The sequence below is a fragment of the Grampus griseus genome, assembly GCF_964374135.1.
Source record: "Grampus griseus genome assembly, chromosome: 14".
NCBI classification, from domain to species: domain Eukaryota; kingdom Metazoa; phylum Chordata; class Mammalia; order Artiodactyla; family Delphinidae; genus Grampus; species Grampus griseus.
The window spans coordinates 3,518,269-3,541,281 of NC_139008.1; the positions used below are offsets into that span (position 1 = coordinate 3,518,269).

The 23,013-nt window shown below is 52.7% G+C and overlaps 2 protein-coding genes across 2 annotated transcripts in view; both read right to left on the reverse strand.

Annotated features, from left to right (window-relative positions):
• The window catches only part of RADIL (Rap associating with DIL domain), a 60,931-nt gene extending 42,523 nt beyond the window's left edge, over window positions 1–18,408 (reverse strand). The window contains exons 1-2 of the mRNA XM_082670584.1: window positions 18,336–18,408; window positions 13,691–14,289 (exon numbers count right to left, since the gene is read on the reverse strand). Coding sequence (XP_082526710.1) covers window positions 13,691–14,225 — 535 coding nt within the window. The 5' untranslated portion in view covers window positions 14,226–14,289; window positions 18,336–18,408. The remainder of the gene's footprint in view (window positions 1–13,690; window positions 14,290–18,335) is intronic.
• Window positions 2,785–4,851, reverse strand: PAPOLB (poly(A) polymerase beta; the record flags this gene model as incomplete). The annotated part of the gene is made up of 1 exon (XM_082669989.1): window positions 2,785–4,851. The coding sequence occupies exon 1, from the start codon at window positions 4,711–4,713 to the stop codon at window positions 2,785–2,787; it is 1,929 nt and encodes a 642-aa protein (XP_082526115.1). The 5' UTR covers window positions 4,714–4,851.
• Window positions 18,409–23,013: the final 4,605 nt, after the last annotated feature.

A 23,013-nucleotide genomic window follows, 5' to 3' on the forward strand; every position in this document is an offset into this window, starting at 1 on the left:
AAATTGGTCCCCTTTCCTGCTGCACTATTTCTTCTCTCATTAATTCAGTGGTCCCCTTTGTCCCTAGTAATTATTTTTCCTTTGAAATGTTTGGATAACATTGTTACTGTAACAGCTTTCCATTGGCCTTTTTTCCATTCTTTATGTCTTACGTTTTGGGTGTGTCTCTCATAAATAAAGAGCATACAGCTGGGCTTAGTTTTTCCATGGACTCTTGACAATCTCCAAATTTTACTCAGGAAGCTTAGTCCATTTATTATGTATATAGTGACAGATATATTTCGTTTCATTTCCACCACCTTAGATTGTATTTTCTTTCTACACCATTTTCTCTATGCTTCCCACCTCCCCGCCCCCACCTCTTTCCTGCCTTCTTTTGGATTAAGATTTTTTAACTCCATTTTTTTTGTACCACTAGTGATATGAAGTTTTAACCTTTTCATGTTTTTTCCCTATTATAACATGAATTCTAGACTTCAAGTAAGTCGAAACGTTCATCGGTGACTTTACCCACCAGAACAACAGTATGAACATCTGAACTGTTATCATCAGATTTAAACCCCTCTGCTCGCTTCTTTCTTGCTTACTTTTATTGTGTTTTTTAATGGAGAAATACATCATCTGTTTTCAAAATAGTGCTTGAAAAATACAAGGAGTACAGATACTATAAAACAAAGCAAACTCCAGTCATGAGATACTATGCACACCATATGAAAAAAATAGTCTGATATTCAGGTAACGAAAACTAGAATTAAAAAGCTCCAACTTCCCAGCTTGGTAAAACAAGTACAGTTACACGAAACATTTAATAAACTAATTTTTCGCCAATGTGTGAACAAAATGACAAGACTAAATCTGTGCGTGGCAATTTCAAGGACACAATAGCTATTCCAAATACACAGGTACTGTACACACTTCACCTGATTTTATTGTGGTGGAAGGGGACTGCACAGGTAGTGGGAACACTGTGTATTAGGCGTCAGAAAGTCATGGTGAACAGAAAGTCTCAATTACTGCACAGCCCACAACAGAAATGACTATATTCCAACTTTGGGGGAAATTATTTAAAAGGATAGGGAAAGGGTTTAAGAAGCTGCAGTTTAACATGAAAAACGCACACGTGGTTGAAAGGAACACTGTTGGGGGACAGGAAGAATCAGCATCAGGCTATTTGGAAAACCTGTTAGGTTTGCTGTGTCCAGATTAAGAAAGACTGTTTTCATTCACCTACAACTGTTGAGAAACATGAATGTTCTGCTGCTAATTATGAGCTGTCTTTTTTGTTTTTTTTTAAAGAAAGGTTATTATTTCGAATCTTTTGCAGGATAAAACAAAAGAGTAGAAAGCTGACTAGATGTCAAGTGCTTGCTAGAAATTTCTGATGTTTCTACATGTAAGTTTTACTGATGAATTTTAGGAAGTCATTTACAAATAAAAATTGGTTTAAAATTCTGGAGAAAATGCTTTTTGCTTACACGTTTAAATTAGAAATTAACTTTACTATAAGCAGGGATTCTGTGGAGTATACAAATCTTCTCTTATGTGGAGACCAAATGACCATCCAAGATGGATAACATGCTTCACAGGAATTACTTTCAGTAAAGCTTTACTAAAATATTAGCCATGTGGCCACAGGACTGTTGGTTTCACATCATGGTTAAGAAAATACTAGCATACTGAGTTTTCTGTGAAACGATATACAAGCATACCTTGTGCACACAAGCAAAGAGAAGGCGGTGGGGGCAGGGGACACAAAAAGCTCTTTTTCTTTTAGGGCAAATGATTAAGGACAAGAGAATATGGAGCTCTGTTAGCTCAGGACAGTATCTGCTGTTTGACGGCTGACTGTATGCACTCTGAAACAGTTCTTCAGATAAAACCAATCATTTCTTGATCCCGTCCCATCAAAACCAAACACTTACTAATTACTGTTTCAATGCCAAATATATACCCTAAGAGTTGACATTTCATTTTAAAGGGTTACAGCTCTCACAGGGACAGAGCTAGATGTACTTTATGCTTTTTCTGAAGTACAGTACACCACTGCACAATGGGAACCAATCTGAAGATTAATAATGAAGAACATCATTCAGGAAAAATCTGAGATTCATCAAGCTGAAAAATCTAAAATTTGTTCTACTGTCTAATAAAAATATAAAGTGCATCACCAGCATGGAATTCTGATACTAGTTTGTACTGCAAACTTTCCCCAACAATGCATCCAACATCAATCCAGTCCCAATGTCAGTCATGGGTACAAACATAGCTGGAGGGTTTTTTTCTCTCTTTTTCCTCTTTAAGGGCAGGAGTCCTTCGAAATAGTTAGCGTTTAACTGTGGCTGACACACAAATAATCTGACACGTTAATTAACAGTACTTCTGGCTTCACATACTAACCTGGACTTCTGATTAAGATAAGCCCAATAAAGGAAGTCATCAAATAAGCCTAACAAAGCTATTCTGAACCATGTCTAGTTTGGTGCCCTTCGTCCTCCTCCTTTAGTATTTGAAGACAGCAGGCTGAGTTGGCAGACGCTGCTTACAGACCCTTGAGATCGTTCTTCTCAGTTCAATCTGTTTTACTGAATTCTTGATAATAGGAATAAGATTTGCAGGGAGAGCAGGGATACTGAGAAGGTCTGCACTGGATGTTCCCCATGAGGCCAACAGAGAAGCTGCTGTCTGAATAGTTTCCAATTGAGTCGCACCTGTCTCTTTATGAGACCGTTCCTCTTCTGTTTTGGTTTCCTTGGTCCTTTCTTCTTTGTGACGTGACAATGTCCTCTAGACTCCTATGATAGGGTTAGCTATGTTTGCTGCTGCGCTCCCTGAAGGCCTGGGTGGATGGTTGACCAGAGGTGTTGAGGAAACAACTCTGGTGACCATGGGCTTCGGCGGTGGAGAAATAGTTGGTTGTGGGGCAGTCTGAGGGACGCTTCCGCTGGACGCGCCCCCCGGGCTGTCGCTGGGATTTGCTTGTTGTAAGGAAACTTCAGGCACCTGTACGCTGGTCACAGATGCTGCCATCACAGCCGGGGCAGGAATGCTTCTGCCCTGAGCGCTGCCAGTCACTGGGCCAGTCTTCATAGAGCCAGGAAGTGAAGACACAGACGTGCTGTCTTCACTGTCCACAGACAAGTCGAGGCTGCCGTCATCCAAAGCTGTCCATCTGACACCTTCCATCGAGTGTGTTTTCTTTTTCTGAAGCACGTGACCAGGTAGTAGTTGATGAAGTTCCTTTCTTCTCAAATGCATTGCAGCAATTTTCATATCCATCTCAAACATCTTACTATTTATCGCTTGCCTATAAACTGTATCTGTGAAAGACTGGATATCATAGGTGAGATCAATACTGAGAATGTCAGAGTTTTCTGGCTTTTTTAACACTAACCCAATCACCCACATTGTACGAAATTCTTCCCTGTCAGGATTTTCCTTGGGTGCTGGAAACGACTGAGGATTCACATGTGCCAGTGTAATAAATTCATTCTTCTCCAAGCTTCCAACCAGGATTCGGATTTTTGATTCCACCAAGCCCACCCATTCTAGATGTTGTTTTTCTGTTGGCGCACTTGCTAGAAGTACAATATAATGCTTGTACTTTTGAAAGAAGCTGGGAGCTTCAAAAAGTTTGGACCACTCTGCCTTACTCAGCAAAATCTCATGTGTAATAGCAAGCCCTTGCTTAAACTCCTCAATCATGACCATCCTTGTTGAAACAGACACGTTGTACGTGGAGTTCTGCTGTGGGTACGCTGGTGTAATTATAGGCATGAGATGGTACCTATCGCTGGGATTTACTCTTGGGTCCCAGACAGGCAAATTAAGATTCCGTTCTTCAGGCTCCTTCAGTAGCACTGGATTTGGCCATTCCCATTCAGAAAACACCAAGAAAAATTTACGTACAAGAGTTGATGCTATCGCATTTGGATAAAGCTGGCAAGTTCTTGCTACTAGCATCGCCCAGGAAACACCTCCTAGGAAACCTAATATATTGGAATAGATATTGTGGCATTTGGCCCACAACTTGATGGCTCTCAGAGTTAATCTGAAGTTGTCAATGTTTGGTACCAGATGTAATATCTCATCAGTTACCCGGCAACCGTTAAGACTTCTTATGCACCTAATATCTAAGTTTTTAAGCAGACTGTCATCTCTTAGGTCCAAATCTTCCGGAATAGTCTGCAGTGCTAATCTTGCAAACAAAATATCAATCTCTATCCCATCAAAACACAGTTTGATAACTGGTACAAATGCCTCTTCAACAGCCCTTAAATCCTTTACTTCTTCATGTAGTTTCAATTTACCATAGAAGGAGGTGAAAAAGTCGCTTCGATCAACATGTCTTGGTGCCACGCACAACGCGTCGATATCGGCACCTTTCGTATGCACCCCTAATCTATAAGAACCGAATGTAAAGATTTTCCCTCCAACGTTTTCTATTACAGCTTGTGGAAGACTCTTGCTTTCACTGATTTCTCGTATCCATTCCTTTACCAGGTTATTTAATTTCTCCAAAATTAAAATCCTGCGCTGTAGTTCCTCTTCCTCTTCAAAAACCCCAAAGGGCTTCAGGGTTTCAATTAATTTCTGGGTAAGTATGCAGTCAGTCTCCCTGGGGGGTGCTAAACTGATGGGGGAGGAGACGCCATAGTGCTTGGGCGGCGGCGGGGTCTGTTGTGATCCCGGGGTGGTCACCGGAAACGGCATCATCTCTAGCGCTGGCCCCGCCACGCCGCGTCCCCCGCCACCGCGACCTCCGCGGCCGCCCGAGTCATGATCCGCTGAGACGGGAGGGGCGGGGCTCCTACCAGCCCAGGTCCGACCCGCTCCCGCTCCGCTCCCGTCGCTTCAAGCGCCTCTCCGCCGTCCCCTCGGCCCCAACATGGCGCCGGGGCCCTAGCTGCTGCGTTCTAGAACGCCCACGCACGCCACGCCGCGCGCCACGCACACCGCGCGCCACGCGCGCCACGGCGCATGCGCGCGCGCAGAGCCTCACGGGGGCTGTAGTTTCCAGGTCTCCGCCGCGGCTTCTGGCCGGTGGGGGCCGGCACGGCTGCGCCCCGGGGTTCGGCCCTATTATAACTGTTTTAGACGTTTGCTCAGACCTACCGTCCAACTCCTTGCTCGCCATTCTCTACACCCCGGGTCTCCTTCCTCTCCAGTGGCATCTTCAGGTGGCCTTTGCCCTCTGGCCCATCCTTTGGAATCCCTCTATGGCAGGGTCCGTTGGTGGGAAGCAGCTCCGTGGCATCCTCCGTGGCCTGGCGCCTGGGTGGTGGGGCAGCCAGGACCGCAACTCTGGGTTCTCAGTCCTGTTCTCTCCAGCTTTGAAGGCCCCATCGGCTGACCTCTGGTTTCTGCGGTTCCGGGTGGGGAGCCTGCTGCTCGCCTGTCTTTTCTTCTCGGCGACTGTAAAAATCTCTGAAGTGTCCTGCAGTATCACCACTAGGCAGCAAGGGGTAAACTTTTCCTTTATCTTACAGAGGAAGCACTGTGATTCCTGAATCGGAAGACTGCTGCTTTTCATCCCATGCTCCCGGATGACTCTCAGGTATGTCCGTGGAGCATGTCCTCACCCCATTCTCTTGATCCTCTTCACGTGGACATGTGACAGACCTTCTCATCCCGTTCCCCGTGTCTCTCAACCCACGTTTCTGTCTGCGTGATGCCAGGTCTACCTTGTCCTCTAATTCTCTTCAGTTATATTTAGTCTGCTGTTTAAGCCATCGTTGAAGTAACCATTTACAAACTTGCATTTTTATTACTAAAAGCATTATCTTGTTCTTTTCCAAATCTTCCTTGCCTTTTGGGATGACATTCTGTTCTTTCCTGTTTTCTTTCTACCTTTTATTTCATTAAACATTTTTAAAATACTTACTCAATCTTTTATATCTAATGGTTCCAATTCCTAAGTTCTTGAGAACCTGATTCTACAGTTTGTTTTCTACTGACTCTTTTCAGGAAGCATCACTTCAAGTGTCTCGTCATTTTGGACTGTTAGCTCGTCTCTGGCCAGGCTTGGGATGCCTGTGTAGATGTCCTTCCAAAGAGGGTTTACCTTGTTTCTGTCCGATGTCCTTGTACACTATCAAATAACGTACACAGTAATTTAATTTCTTATCCAGTGATTATCCAGATCACTTAAGTAATGCAATTTTGAACCCCAAACACCTGAGAGGAAAGGTGATTTTCAATTCTAGGAATGAGTAGTTTTTCCCACCCAGAGCCCAGGTCAAGAGAGATAATAACTCTCTGTCATCTCCTTTCACCAGGTAGCAGATTCTTCCTATTCTGTCTTTTCATTCAGTGTGTCACCTTTACAGTTTCCCAATATATGTGAGGGTCTCAGTCCCAACTTTCTACTTCCTGAGGTCTCAAGGCTCTGAGTCTCTTTCTCGGACAGCTATTAAACTTAAATTTCTTGGTTATAAAGACTGGCAAGAGCCTGTGGGGCAATGGTAGCTTCATAATCAGCTAAGATTCTAATGTTTCAAGGTCCTCATTTTGTTTTGTTTTGTTTTTTCACCCTTAGAGATTACTTTACTTTGGGGGGATATTCAGCTGTGCATCTAAAAGGAGAATTGTTATAGTTCAGCCAGCACTTCCAGGTACTTTATATAGAAAGATCTTCTAGAATAATTAATCCCACATATTGCCAGTACCAATTTCTCAACCTATTTCAACATAGTTTTGCATGCTTAACATTCCAGCAGCGCAGCTATCAGTAAGGTATTTGGTGACCTCCATGTTGCTCAATCCAATGATCTGCACCTTTTTGACCTACAGTAGCCTCACGTTGGCCTCCACGGCACCACACTCTTTTGTTGTCTTGTACATCTCTGGCCTCCCCTTGGTCTCATTTGTTCCTCCATTACTTTGCCTCTACAGTTGGAGTTCTTCCAGTTTCCATATTAAGCCCTCAACTCTTCTCATTGTATATACATTTACTACCGGGTCATCTATCAGTTTTCACAGCTTAAATATCACCTATTAACAGCTTAATGGAAGTTTACTCTTCCGAGCTCCAGATCCATATCATCTGACATCCCACGTGCCACCTCCGTTTGGATGTCTCAAACTCAACAGTCTAAAGAGAACCCTTACTCTTCCCTCCATAACTTCTTTCTCTCTCGGTGGTCACCACTTTGGTAAATGGCGTCTCCATCTACCCAACTGCTCATGTCAGAAACCTGGGAGTCATTCTGGACACCCCCCCCACTCTTTCTCATCTTCAACATCTAGTTCATTTACAAATATCGATGATTCTACCTCCAGAATACGTTTGGGATTCATCAACTTCTCTCTACCTGCTTCCCCCAACTCGTCCAAGCTACCATCAATTTTCACCTAGACTCCTACAATAAATTCATCTATTACTGACTTTTCAAAGTACCTTTTACCCAGTAGCCACAGTGGTCTTTTAACCCCTTCAGTGGCCTCTCATTAGTCTAAAGCCCAAAATACCTAACAACCCCCGACCGTCTCTCCAGCTTCAGCTCCCACAATCTCCCCCACCCTCCAGCCACATTGCCTTTCGGTGCCTTGCATTTATTTCATTCTCTCTCATCTCTGGGTCTTTGCACAATGCTGTTCCCTCTGCCCAGAAAGCTCTTCCTGCACCACTTACTGTCTACTGCTCTTCACCTGCTTAGTTCTGTCAACTTTGAGATTGGCTTAAATTTCGTCTCCTCACAGAGAATTTCCCTAACCTCCCTGCTAAATTAGCACCTGTACTTTTCTTTCATAGAACATATCACAATTTGTAAGTCTCCGTTTTTCGAGTGCTTGTTTCTTTGTCTTTATTTGCCACTGTAGACCCTTAGCGCCATGAGAACAGGATCTATTTGTTCTGTCAGCTGCTACATACGTGATCAGTACCCGGTCAAGGACCTACCGTAGCAGCACTCAACAAATGTCTGCTGACAAATAAATGAATGAATAAGCACAACGAAGAAAATTCTTTCACCTTCAAATCACTGGCTAATCAATACCCAAAAGACCCATCTCTTGAGTTTTAGTTTAGGCAGAGGGACAGTTTCAAAGCCACACACCGTGACTCTGGGGAAATCACTTCACGACTCGGTTCTCGCTGCTCGCGTCCGTCGGCTGCAGGGAGTTTCTCCGGCTGCGTGGCTCCAGCACCTCACTCTCCTGCAGCTCCTTTTGATTTTAACATATTCTCAGGGGAGATTTTCGAGGGTTGGGGGCTCATACCCAATGCTTAAGGATGTGGAAGGGCCACACAAGAAAGCACGCCAGTGTCGTGGCAGCCTTTCTGGAGAAGCTGCCGTCCCGCAGTGCTTACTAAGAAATGAAACAGACATATCTATAATCCAGAAACTCCATTCCCTGGAGATGACCCCCCAGAGAACTCTGCACAGGCCCTCGAGAGGGTCATCATGCCATTGTCTGTAGTACGAAGGAGCTGGATGCAACCTGAGAGCCCATGATTAGGAGAATGGATAATGGGATATATGCAAGTGACGGGAAACTATGTCTCAAGAAAAAGCAAGGAGCTGGATTCACATGCAGCACCATGGGTAGAGCTAAATCTTAGCTGTAGAATGTTCTTAGTTAAAAACAAAGCTTCAACTTTGATACAGTCAAATGCATCTACCTTTCCCCTGTGTTTTGCATCTCTGAAGCCTTATTTATGAAATCCTTCTTCTGGCTGTAACTTCACCTCTGACTTGCAGGTTTTCAATGCATTTGGAATAAGGATCCAACCTGACTTTTCCTTCCCTGCAGTGTCCACCCTGGCCATACTTTGGCCAATTCCTACTATGTTTTGTGTCTTTCAAACATTTTACGCCAGTTCTGATCTCCCCGTGTTTAGCACTGAGCCTCTGGAGGTTCCTTGGCCAGAAGTCTCCCGAGGGAGGATGGGGTGCTGCCAGCCAGGCCCCAGGTGGGCAACACCAGGCTCGGGAGAGCAGGGCTGCTAGGCCTCCTTCCGACGTCGCGCTTCTACATGAAACTGAAAACTATGAATTTTTTTTTTTTATGAAACTGGCTATTAGCAGCTAACCGTTCAACTTTATGTTCTCTTTAAATTGAAAGTCCTCAAAGATGTCTTTTAAGTGCAAATAGTTTTCTAGTTTTAGACTGATGGAAAAAGTTGGGCATTGTTTTGTTTCCCCCAAACTACATAAAATAAACATTTCCCTCAATGACTGCATCGCTGAGAATATGCCCAGAGGAAGCCTCACTCAACAGGCAGCTGCTCTTCAATAAAAGGAGAAGAGAATCCAGGCCGCCTTGTTCATCCTGAGATAAGTGTTATTAAAAATCAGATTCGAGGCGGGAGGAGAAAAACATCCAAAGAAAACAGCACAGAGAGGTCGGGGGACTCAAGGGGACAGAATCCGCGGCGCACAACCAGCAGATGGAGACAGCAGAGGCTTCGTGAGGCCCCTGAACATCCCCGTTTAGTCGGGGCTCAGGCCCATCTGCCCGTCTGTGGATGAAGGCAAACACACCCAAAGTCAGGCACTCAGACGACACGCCTGCCACCACTCCAGCCGGCCTTGGAAGAGAAGGGAGGCTGGCAGGTCACACTGTCGGCGCCAGAGCAGCGCACTCCTCACTCAAGCCCCCACCTGCACTAGTGGGCAGCCATGCCGTCTGCACGCCACTCCCACCTGCCCTCCCCCACCCCACCCCCAACCCCCCCCCCCCGCAAAGAAAACCAGTTCCAACCCTGGAGTCTTGGCTGCACCCGGAAGCCGAGACTCACAGAGGAGCTTGCTCTTCTAATTTGCATCCACCCTTAAACAGGCGTTTAATGAGCACCTACTGTATGCCAGACCACACAGACATTGAAGGGCAATTTGTGACGAGCCCAGTGCTGATGCAGAGATGTCCCTGCAGAGAGAACCTCAAGCCTTGGTGGCTTTTAGAAACCCTCTAGCCTTGTCTCCTCGGAAGAGGGCACCGAGAGCCAAGGAGGCCCTGCCTTCCAGCATCGGGAGAAGGTCAGCCTCTGCGGGCCGGCGTAGGCCACCCAGGAAGGCGTCCACTGGCACAGAAAGAAGCTCGCACTTCCCCTCCTCAAGGCACCCAAGTCCCTCAGACGGCGCCCCCATGACAGCCAGCCTGGGCTGACGGTCCAGGTCCTGGGGCACAAGGCCACCGGCCCCTATGGGAGGCGCAGGGCGTGGCCAACAGACTGAGTTCCTCCAAAGGGTCCAGGCCACCGGGTCCAAATCGGTGGTTCCCAGCCGAGGGCGAGCTTGCCCCCAGGACACTCAGCAAGGCCCAGAGGCGGCCAGGCCTGGGACGTGGCTAACGTCCTGCAAGGCACAGGGCGGTCCCCTACAGCGAGGAACTGCTGGCCCAAAGTGTGACGGGACTGAGGCTGAGAATCCAGTTTACAAGCTCTGTCCATCCTGGGAACACAAATAAACCCGGCCCTCTCGCCCTTCCCCAGCCGCTGACAAAAACCACATGGCCCGCCCTCCCTCCCAGAGGGAGAAGTGATTACTGTCTTTATCTCGGGCACCAGAGCCCGCCCTGCGGGGCACGGGCCCCACAAGCCAGCCCTCTGGGAACACGCTGGCGGGCTCCGCAGCCCCGCCCCCGCCCGCCGCCGGCCCGGCCCGGGGCTCACTCGGGATATTCTGATCCTCTGGAGACCACGGAGAAGCTGGCAGCTGGGAAAGGCGATATTTATGGAAAACAAACGCCGAAAGTGCCTGAGCGCATTACCACGGGCGCAAAACCACGGTCCAAACGGTCCAGGGGAACCGGGTGGATTCTTCCTTCAGTGCCCTCGGGAAGTGCCTGGTGCAGCCGCTTCTGCCACCTGCCCTGCTGGGGCCTATCCCAGTTCACCCAAGGGCGCCTGCGGTGGGCTCCCAGCCCCGAGGGCCTAGCGGACGCTCGCAGTGGGCTTTTAACGTGAAATCAGCGAGCCCCAGCTCACCGACACGGGGTGGGTCTTCTGCCGTGGGAACGATCCGGGAACGATGAAGATCACTGTGACCGTTCAGTAACCTGAAGCCTGGGGCGGCCGGCATTCGTTCACGTGCACGCACACGCACGCGTGCCCGCACAGGCGGTCCCTTCCTTTTGCACACTTTGCCAGGGGAACGGGGACAACGTCACCCGTTCTCGGGGAAGGAAGAAGGGAATCAGGGTGCCTGGAGCCTGCTCCACGCTGGGTCCCCATCTTCCTCAACAGTAAAGCCCCCACCCCGTGGACACCGCCGAGCTCACCGCAGCCGATGCCACCTCACAGCGACGCTCAGGCCGCTCGGGGCGCCAGCAGCACCTGGGGCTCATCGCAGGCAGGCCGCCCAGGAGGTAGGGAGCCCCCTTCCCTGGAGACAAGACCACAGGTGTCAGGAACGTGGGCGGGAGCCGCGGGGGTGGGGGGGAAGCGGCCAGAGGGGCTGGAGATTCCTTCTCATCATCAACGTAAGGCGGCTGGCACCCACCCGACACCAACACCCTTCACTCCTCCTTCAAGTCTCTCTGGTTCCCACCGGCATGAGGAGGCAGGGAGTCTGGGACCTTGGGGGTGCGCTGGGAGGTGAGGGGCATCTGCAGATCGGGAGGGGCCGCATCGGATTCTTTACACAGGGGAACAATGCAGAGCGTGAGTGTGTGTTCACGTGCGTGAGTGGGAGAGCATGCGTGTGCATCCTTGTATCATCAGGATCCTCAGACAGACCCTAATGCAAAGGTCCCGGGCTCTGGTGATGCTCTGCCAACAACCTGTGGAGCAGGGCTGGAGGGGGCGGGCCCGGCTGCAGGGTCCCCAGTGCCGGCTCTGCGTCTCGGTAGCTGGCGAAGGGGACAGCACGGCCAGGAGGCACAGAGCACCCAGGCCACACCCAAGTCAGAGGCCGGCCAGGAAGGCCAACTCCCTGGGGCCCGGGAAGCCTGCCCCAGGCAGGTAACACAACCCACTTCCAGCCCAGAGAAGTGTGTCAGTGAGACCCGCCCGCTTCAATAGACTCTTTCTCTGAAAGGTTTCGCAAAGCCACCACCAAGTTGAATATGTCGTGGGCCTTCTCCTGCCTGGACGAACGTAAAAGGAACAGGTCTAAAAGGGGTCTGTGAACAGGAGAACAAAGCCCTGCTCCCCGCAGATAGCATCTAGCCTCGTGGTCACCCTGCTCCCCCCACCCCCCGGCCAGAGCGATCACCCACGTGACACAGAGCAGGCCTTCCAGGGCCCACCCGGGACCGAGGCACAGCGACCCGCAGGACAGGCAGGGCTGGCCCGGCCACGTGCTCTTTGCTCTCCATTCAGCAGAGAAAAGACTGGGCAGGACAGTGACCATGAGCTGAACACCCGCCCTCTCCACCCACGTGACGCAGCCCCTCACAGGCCTCCGAGAGTGCGGAGGGGAAGGGACCAGGCCTCCGGAGAACAGCGAGGCGGCGTCAGGACGAAGTCCAAACCCCTGCCACCCCGGGCCTGCGGGCGGGGCATTCAGGCGCTCGTCCAAGGAGAGTTAAAAACAATAACACAACATTGTAAATCAACTATCTTCGATAAGGTTAATTTTTTTCAAATAGTTAAAAAAAACCCAAACAAAAAACAACCCAGTAACATCAGCTACTCATTGGTCAGTTTTTCCTTATCCCCCATGCCTGCAACTCTGCACAACGTTGGTGATAAAACACTCCACTCCCCCATCAGAGGGACCCCAAATCCGCCCTTGGTCCACCCCTGCCTGTGAGCGCACAGGAAAACCGCGTGCAGGAGGCGGTCAGGACGCACGGCCGAGCAGAGAGCTCTGCACACACCACTGCACCGGCCCGCGGGTCACTGGATCCTCCAGATCACGAGACTGGGGCCAGAAGGGCCGCCGAGAGCCCACCGCCAAGCAGTGGCCCCGTCAGGCCTGCCACACCCTCGTCTTCACACCCTAAAAGCACAAGGTGGGTTTCGCGCCAGAGGAGAACCGGAGAACATGAGCATTCGCGACACCTGGGGACACACACACAAAACGTCAGAGCTCAAGCCCCTCGACCCCGCAGCACCACGAAACCGAGTGACGAGTCTCCTGAGGCCACTGAACGCCCTCTGCTCTGAGCCACACGTAAGACCAGTGCACTTGCTCGTGTGAAGCCACCAAAGCCAAACGTGACCTGAGATGCGCTGAAGAGTCTGTGGGCGTCTGAAAAACACCCATGTTTTATGGCGCTTCCCTATTAAGACAAGGGGCTGCTTTCCGCCGAGTGAGCAGAGCAGCGTCCCGCAGGGCCTGGAGCGCCCCGGCCCCGGGCAGGGACTCAGTGCTGCTCCCAGCACGACCTCCACTGCCCCGGCGCGCCCCCCAACGCACCGCACCTCCGGAGACCCACTTCCTCCACCGTCTTCGCGTGCGCTTGCCCCTGAGATTGCCCCGGCGCCTCGGGCACTGAGGGGCTTTCTGAACCGCGTGCGCCGCCTGCACGGGACAAGGTCCTCTCTGCGGCCAATGACACGCATGCCAGACCCCTGGACGGCCATCTTCAACCGAAAGCAGAAATCGCCCCACGGCACTGCAAGACGCCGTGAGGAGCGCGGAATGACCACCAGCAGGCGCCCTGCAGACAGCCCCGCAGAGCAGGGAGAAGAGTCCGTCCTGAGCGCCACCGCGGCAGAGGCCCACGGGCCTCCTCAACAACACGCCTGCCCGGTGCTTCCCGGAGCGGCGGCCGCCCCGCGCCTCCTCGCGCCCCTCCTCACCTGCCGTCACGGTGTCCACGTCCCTGGCTGCCAGCTCCTCCATCTCCGACCTCTTTCTCAGCTCAAACCTCCGGGACAAGCCTTCTCGGGGTTTCCATAACTCCTGGATCAGGAGGGGCTTCTCGTTGTCGCCGAACACCCGGAAGCCCTCGGCCTGCCACTGCCGCCCGGAGTCGCCGGCCTGGCCCACCACGTCGCACAGCACGTACTGGCCGGCACGCTCGGGGCTCAGGGCGTAGCGCTCCAGGGCCTCCCTCACCAGCTCCCGGGCGCTGGACGTGCCGGTGGCCAGGACGCTCTTGTAGTGGGTGCCCGTGCACACGCTGTCCCCGAACACCTTCAGGACCCCAGGGGCCGAGAGCTGGGTGGAGAGCTCGGCCGGGTCGTCGCTGCTGCCCAGGCTGGAGCAGGTGGTGTCCAGGTCACGGTACTTGTAGCTCAGCGTCCGGGACAGCACGCTGGACAGCAGCTGGCCCTGCCGCTTCAGCTTGCTCTTGGCAGGTGGGGACATGATGAAGTGGGTCCCATAGAACATGGTGGGCCCGTCCTCACGGACAAGCACTGAGGGCTCTGGCCAACGGCAGGGAAAAGGCCGCGTCCTGGGAGAAAATGAAAGGCAGGTTACCATCGACCAGCAGAGCGACAGGAGCCCACGAGGCTTGGGGGAACATCAACAGACTGGACCGGCCATCTAGGGCCCGGCGCCCCAGCAGAAGCCGCGGACACAGCACCTCGGCCGGGTCCAACAGTGAGGATACAGACGAAGCCGGCGGGACCGCAGGGGACAAAGCAGGTTGGAAGGGGCTGAAATGCCCTTCAAGGCAAGCCATTACTGGGAAGCACGGTGAGGTCACCCAAAGCCAAGACACGAGAAGCCTGGGCACCACGCGCTCCGCACAGCAAGCTACCAAGAAACAGGGCCGGCCAGGGTGGGGCTGGGTGGTGCTCGCAGGGTGGAGTCCCGGCGGGGTTGCCCGGCCTCATCTGAGTCAGCCCCCATCTATCCCATCGCACCCAAAGTCATAAACAACTCTGAGCGCACAAGGCCGTGTCTTCCTAAACTCCACCTCCCCCGCACCACAGCCTATGCTACCGAAAATTCATCACAAACAGCAGTGGAACTAGGCAATCAGGCCAGGTGGCAGCCACACGAGCAGGGCAGTAAGCGACCGGGCATTCAAAACACGCCCCCAGGATGCTGCTCCCGGATGACTGGTCCTGGCTCTGAGGAGCCACTTCCCTGGGACGGCCGCACTAGAACGGACACATGACCACAATGCACACAAAAGGGCCCTTCCAGAAGCAGTGGAGGCACGGCTGGAATGCGTGTGTCCACCCACGGCGTCCAGCCTGGCTTTCGGGCACTGGCCAGGCCGGAGAGGCAGTCTTGCCGGGTAAATTAGAAAACAGCTCTGGGGCAACAAGGTGCGTCATAAAGTCATGACTCTCGTGTGCTTAATGCCCCAAAGGCGTAGGGTTCCAGACAGAGAGTTCGTCAGACCCCCACACACACCCAAAGCTCCGGGGGAGCAGGCGGGCAGAGTCCAAGGAAGATGTCCTGCTTCACAACGAGTTGGTGGAGGCTGAACACCGCCCATCTCCTGACTCTGTGCCCCACTTCCAGGCAGACAGACCGAAGAAGAAAGGGCCATTTTCTAGAAGGCTCTGGAAACAGTGGCCCAGGACCTGGTGAGAGCAGCTCTGGGCACCTGCCGTGGATGAATGTCAGCACTGAACTCCGCTACGGTCCTCTTTTCAGCTCTGACTCACTCGTGGTCACAGGCGTTGGGAGAGGCTTTCAGGAAGGGGAGGGGACTGCCCAGGGCGGGAAAAATGCCTAGGGAGCCCCCCAAAGAAAAGGAGCGACCCGACCCCGAGGGACCCAACAGGGCAAGTGGCCCAGCCTCGACACTGACACTGAACTGGGCTCTTCCCGGCTGGCCCCTGGGCCTCGGTCACATCTGCGACGTCATCACTCCCACCAGGGCTGTCGTGAACGAAGGCTGAGCAGCAGACCCGCCCTTCAGTTCCTCTAGAACCAGCCACCTGACATCCTCGGCGAACCCTGCACCCTTCAAGATGCTCTGACGACTTCACGCACCAAAGACTGGGTTCCAAACACGAAGGTCTGCCCCATGGTGGGGTGGGGGGCGGCACTCCTCCTGTGCCAACAGCGCGCTTCTGTTTACCACGCAGAGCCTTTACTGCGGACCAGCCTTCCGAAGCCTGAGCCTGCTGAGAACAGCCAAGTGTCCCAAGCAGAGGAGCACACGAGGGCCTCCGGACTGGGGAGTAGAGCTACGAAGCAGTATCTAGCCCGAGGCTGCTTCCCCTCCCCCGAGGAAAGTGCCCAGCCTCCCTGTCAGCCGCTGCGGAGCCCAGAGCAGGTTGTGGCTCCCCCCGTGGCCCCATCCAAGGCCCCGGCCAAACTTACAGCGGAAGCGTTTCCAGTAGCCCTCACGTGACAGGCACACGGCTTTGGTTCGCACATCACATCAGCGGCTTCAAACCACGGCGCCTTCTGAACGTCACACAACCCGCCTCAGAAATTCCCAGCACGTGCCTCTGGCCACCACACGTTCTCGGCGGACCTGACCCCTCCACAGACACCTGGCTCACGTCAGGCACGGCCCCGGCGGTCCCGACCCAAACCCCCAGGGGCCCCCAGGGCAGCCCCTGCCACCAGGCAGCGTCTTGCTGCGAAACCTCTGCCTTTGGAGGTAATGCCGAGGGTAAATTTAAATACAATGTGGAAAACGGCGGAAACAGTAGAAAACCAGGTCTCAGCAGAAGCCCAACTCCCAGAAAAGTCACAAAGTAAACACGGGGATTCAAAAGGCCCTCAGATACAACGGAGAAATAAAATGCTGTTTTGCACCCAGGGGTGAACCTTACAGGCTCTGTAAGTTCTGAAGCTTATACAATTCTGCTTTAATTAAAAAAGAAATAGAAAATTACAAATACGCAGCTGCTAGGTCCCCTCCCAGGGCCTTGGAAGAGAGCCCACTCCCTCCTTTTCTAGGGCAAAGTTAGCAGCATCACGAAAATGGGGTAGAAAATGTAGGACAGACGGTGACTCTCTCCCTTCCAGTAACTGCTTCATAAGCCCAAAGAAGTCCCAGTAAACACAGACCCTGATCTACTCGATCCATTTTATCAGGAGGCTCTCTTCTCCTCACGGTCACTCCCTCTGTGGCCATCTTCAGAGAGGAACCACAGAGTGTGGCCATTGCTCATGTGTGCCCTTCCTCCACAATCACAAAACGCAGAGCACGGCCTCTCCGTCAAAATGGGCCAGATGCGTTTGTGCAAAGGGCAAGAGGAGTGCAGGAGTTTCCTACAGAGCCGAGCACACCCGGGGTCACCAGATCTGTTTTTTCGGAAGCATGACCTGCCTTTTCCTTTTCTGCTCAGTTCTCTCCTCTTTCACACAAATACTCGGAGAAACAGGGGCCCAAGTCGCTTGCTGTTGCTTCTCCTGGAGAATGTTTTTCTCTTGTTCTCAAGGAAGAGTCCGATTTCTGATGAAAACAAGCCCATGTCACAGCAGCGAGTGAGGTCACTGTGGGGCTGACCAAATGGGTGGAGGGACACGGCCATTCCAACACTGCAATGTGGGATCCATTAGAATTTCCACCAGGGCAGGAAGGGAAGAGGGTAGCTTCTCAGGCTCTGCTTTATCCCCACCGGCCATAAATCCTATCTTGACAACTCAAGTCAGAGTAACGCTTTTAAATACAAAAATAATTTAACCAGATTTAAATCTGACATGCTAGCCCCTTGAGAGGGGGCGGAATTTTTCTGCCAGCGGGATTAATGGCTGGCTTCTCTCTGGAATGAAGGAGAGGTGGCCTGTGCTAACGGGAGACACCTGTAACTAACCAGAGACACCTGTAATCACTGGTGGGCGGGGACTCAAAATTCTTTTCAGCAATTCAGATTAATCAAACACTTGACCAGGTGCTGGGAGCCCGAGTGTCTGGGTCTGCAGCCCCTCCCCAGCCCCAGCGACTGGCTCCCTAATGGGAAACAATCCAGTTTCTTCTGAAGGGTTCCCCAGGAGCCCCAGCTCTGCATGTTTCCTTAGATGCACTACTTGTCGAGCGGCTGGAAGTGGTACAGAAATAGCTGGGAGACAATGCTTTCAGCTGGCACACGAGTGGGGAACGCGCTGCTGTGTGAACAGGAAAACCGGGGCAGGCTGTGGGCCGGGGGATGTCCCCCCAACCCTGGAGAGAAGGTACAGACGCCGGCGCCTTGTGCCCACCTGCAGACCTCTCTCCAAGGGGGCCAGAGAGACTGAGGCCCGGGGGACCCCGCCGTTGAGGTGCCAGGCTCCAGGGGTTGCAGGGGGGCTGGCCGCAGCTGACCCCCTGGAACCCGCAGGCTGGGCCGCCCTCGCCCATGTAGCCAGCCTGTGGGACCCGCCCCCCGAGGCCGCGCCCGGGTCCCCCCCACCAGGAGAGCCGCCTGTTTCCATGGCAACCGGACAAGCGGAGCCTGGGTGGCCGGAGAAATGCCCCGTGCGGGCCCAGCTGCCCCAGCGCGCGCCCGCGGCCTCCCCGCCCGGCCAGCCTCTGCGCCCCGGAGCCCCGTACGCCACGGAGCGACCCCCGCCTCCGCTCCTCTCGCACCCCGCACTCACCTCCAACACAGCCCGCCGCCGCCGCCGCCGCCGCGTTCCCGCGCGGCTCCCACACCCGCCGTCAGCTGGAGCCCTTGCTCCGGACCCGCGCATGGCGCGGCGCCTCCTGCCGGCAGCCCAACAGACCAGGCGGGCCCTCGGGGGCGGGACCTATGTGGGCGGTGCCTCGTGCTGGGCGGAGCCGGCGGCTGGAAGAGGAGAGCTCGGGCTCCTCCTGCGGCCACCCAATAAATGGAGCGGGGCCTTGGGGAGGGGCGGGGCCTCCGAGGGACTAGCTACAGGCCCAATGGACTAGGATGAGACCTCGAGGGGGCGGAGCCTCCGGGGATGGTTGGGGCGATACGAAAAGGGCTGGGCCCTGGCTCCTCCTGCGGCCACCCAACGGTCGTACACAAGGCTTGGGAGGGGCGGGGCCTAGAGGGGGTGGAGCTGATGAGGGGTAGGGCTGAGCGCCTGCACCACCCGCAGACCAATTAATGGGTGTGAGCGTGGCCTTGAAGGCAGGGAAGGGCGGGGTTGGCTGCGGAGAGGCGGGGCTGTGCGGCGCACCCCCTAAGCTTCAGCTCAAGGGGCGGGGCCTATGCAGGGGCGGGGCCAGTGCTAAGCTCCGGGGCCACGTGCCAGCCTCAGGCTGGGGGCGGGGACTGGCAAATTGTTTTGTCCCCACCTTCTAGTCCCTAGGCGGACAAGGCCAAGGAAAAGAGGAAGCAGGGTAAGGCAAGCGCTGATGAGAAGGGGGCGGTACAGAGCTGTTACATATATGAACATCCAAAACACAGAAAGAGGACAAGGGTGGCAGGCTCCATCTCCCTTACAATCTGTCCCCCACCCAGCAGCCAGAGTCTTAAATGACAAATCAGATCATGGCACTCTTCTGCTTAAAACGATGCAAAACGGGGCCAGGTCAGCTCCGGGGCTCTGGCCCAACGGCCCTCCTCGGGTAACTTGTTTTAAAAGAAGTTCGTGTCCTTAGAGCTCACTTTGGCACCGGTCGTCGGGCTGGGGTTTCGCCTTGGAGAAAGGCTTCTCACAGACAGCTCCCTTTGTCTGCTCATGGTCTAGACCTGGGGGATTCACGTGGCCTCGGATAAAAAGATGAATTCTTGAATTCTGACCCCGAGAGTAAATCTTTTTGTTGACAGTGGTTGGGGTATAAAGTTATATGGTAATGACCCCAAATTTGCGAAGGGGAAAGTGGGGAGGAGGGAACAGACATTTATTGACCGCCTACTGTATGCCAGACTCTATGCCAGGGGCTTCACGTTGGTCATCTCATCTAAAGCTCCCATCAACTCTTGTGAGGCAGACGTTGTTACACCCAGAGAGGTCAAACAGCTAGAGGTAAAGCCAAGAATTGAGCCTTGGACTGTGTGATTAAAAAACATCCTTTCAGGGCTTCCCTGGTGGCACAGTGGTTGAGAGTCCGCCTGCCGAGGCAGGGGACACGGGTTCGTGCCCCGGTCCGGGAAGATCCCACATGCCGCGGAGCGGCTGGGCCCGTGAGCCATGGCCGCTGAGCCTGTGCGTCCGGAGCCTGTGCTCCGCAGCGGGAGAGGCCACAACAGTGAGAGCCCCGCGTACCGAAAAAAAAAAAAAAAAACCTTTCAGGACTCCCCATAAACATGTACAACCTACCCCACTCTGAACCCAAAGAGGCAAATATCAGAGCTGGAAGGAGAGCCTGGGTTTAAACCTGTTTTCCTCCTAAGGCATTCCTCACCATGATCCTGTCGCAAAGCCCACCCCTCCCAGCAACCCTCTTCAGCAGGGGTTGGCAAACTCCCACCTGTGGGCCAAATCTGAGCTGCTGTTTTTGTAAATAAAGTTTTATTGGAACACAGCCACACCCCTTTGTGTATTGTCTAAAACTGCTTTCATGCAACAGAGACTTTACAGCCCCCAAAGCCTAAAATATTTAGTATCTGGCCCTTTACAGAAAAATTCACGGGCCCCTGCTCTTCAGGATCTAATGATGCCAACTATTTGCTATTACTACGCCGTTTCACACATCTCTATCTTTGCTCAGGCCACCCCCTCTGCCTTTTCCAAGGCTGCCATAACAAAATAGCACAGACTGGGGGCTTAAACGGTGGAAATTTATTTTCTCACGGTTCTGGAGGCTAGACGTCCGAGATCAAGATGCCGGCAGGGTTGATTTCTTCTGAGGCCTCTCTCCTTGGCTTGTAGACGGTCAGCTTCTCCCTGCGTCCTCACACAGCCTTTCCTATGTGTGTGTCTGTGTCCTAATCTCCTCTTATAAGGACACCAGTCAGACTGGATTAGGGCCCACCCTAATGACCTCATTTTAACTTAATCACTTCTTTGAAGGCCCCATCTCCAAATACAGTCACATTTGGAGGTGCTGGGGGTTAGAGTTTCAATGTACGGATTTTAAGGAAACACAATTCAGCCCCTAACGCCAATCTTCATCACCTGGCTAATTTCTACTCATCCTTTAAGACTCAGATTAGGTGTTGCTTATGTAGTTGCTCCCCTCCAAAGTGGCCCACAGTGATTCACACCCTCTAGTTTTCACACCTGGGTGTAGTCCCCTCCCAGGTTGAACAGGGCTAACCTGTGTAAACAGTAAGACGTTGCCAAAATGACAGTGTCATTATAAAAGACCTGGCTGGGCTTCCCTCATGGTGCAATGGTTAAGAATCCGCCTGCCAAGGCAGGGGACACGGGTTCGAGGCGTGGTCCGGGAAGATCCCACATGCCCTGGAGCCACTAAGCCTGTGCACCACAACTACTGAGCCTGCGCTCTAGAGCCCACGAGCCACAACTACTGAGCCCGCGTGCCAAAACTACTGAAGCCCGTGCACCTAGAGCCCATGCTCCGCAACAAGAGAAGCCACCGCAATGAGAAGCCTGCGCACCGCAACAAAGAGTAGCCCCCGCTCGCTGTGACTAGAGAAAGCCCGCACGCAGCAACGAAGACCTAATGCAGCCAAAAATAAAAATTAATTAATTTTTTAAAAAAGACTTGGCTTCTGCCCTTCTTGGACCATCCCCTCTGGAGGGAGCTAGCCGCCACGTTGGGAGGACACCCAAGCAGCCCTAGAGAAGTCCACGTGGTGAGAAAACCAACACCTCCCGCAAACAGATATCACCAACTTGCCGCTGGCGTGAGCCATCCTGGATGCAGGTCCCCCAGCCCCAGCAAAACCTTCAGAGGGCTGCAACCCTGACCAACATCCTGACTGCATCCAGGACCACCCAGCAAAGCTGCTTCCACATTCCCAACCGTCAGAAACTACGTGAGATGATAAATGTTTATTACTGATTTGCACCACTAAGTTTTGGGGCAATTTGTTATGCAGCGATAGATAAACGAACACCCCTTATCCAGAAAGGCCTCCCTGACCCCCAGACTTGGCTACATGCCCCTCCTCTGTGCTCCCACAGACTTTTATTTTTTACCTTTTTATTAACCAAGTCCACACTTTATCAAACCATGTTCCTTAAATGCAAATCAGATGTTGTTCCTGCTTGGCCTGGAGTCCTCTAATCGCTACCCTTCCTCCAGCTGGCCCCTGCGGACCACTCCACCTGCTCTCTCCCTCCACCACGGAGCCCCAGCACGACGAACTTCTGTTTTCGAACACATTAAGCTCGTTCCCTCCTCTGAAACCTTTCCCCTGCTGTGTCCTCTTCCCCAAATGCTTGTCCCGTTGTGTTGGCGTGGTGCCATTTTCCTCTCATTAAAACCCATCTCCACTATCATCTCCTGACCATTCTCATGGTGGCCACCCCTGTGGTCATTCTCTGTCTCATAACCTGTCTCGTTTAATTCACAGGCCTTTATCACTATTTTTGTGTGTGATATTTGTGTGTGATTTTTGTGTGTATTTAACACACACTAGGATTTCAGTTCTGTAAAGGCAGGCGCCTCATCTCTCTACTGCTACGCTTGGCACCAAATAGGGGCTCCATAAATATTTGTTATAAGAATAAACAAAGGAATGAATAGATTTCCACCTATCTCAACCTCTTACTCCCTCCCTCAACTGGAAGCTTCTCAAGGGCAAGTACTGAATTTTATTCATCTTCGTATTCCTGCACCTGCCCCACTGGCATGTGAGCAAAACAAGTTTTTGAACTGTGAGGTTAAATATCTTTGGAAATCCGTGGGACAAAAATGGAGTGTTGAGCTGCCCTCTGTGGCCACCAGAGGGCGGCAGAGTCCTGGGACTCAATCTAGGAAAAAACCAAATGAGCCCAAAGGAAAACCATCTGGTTAAGGTCAAAGGGCAGGTTCCCACGGGATGGCCGGTCCCGGGGCGGAGAGACTGGGCTCTCGGAGGCCAGGAGAGAGGAAGGGAAGGAGGCAGCAGGCACAGGGAGGACGTTAGATCCCAGCCTTTCTTTCAGAGACTGTTACATCCGCATCCCTAGAAGGGGCTGGAAACAAGTGGTTTAACGCTCAGGTTTCATGCTCAGTGATGTCGGCACCACTACCCAGAATGCCAGTGCTTCGGGCCTGGTCATTCCCCGTAGGCTCATCTGGCAAAAGCTCTGCAAGTGTTATTTTTCGTCCCACATCCTCTGCTGAACAACTTCCAGTTGCCAGTGAGTACCTCCCGGCACTGGTAACGTATGGGACGCCAGGACTTCAGAGTTGTATCGTTACCCACCCGGGTCCTTGGGCTCTTTAAGCAACAGAAATTGACAAGAG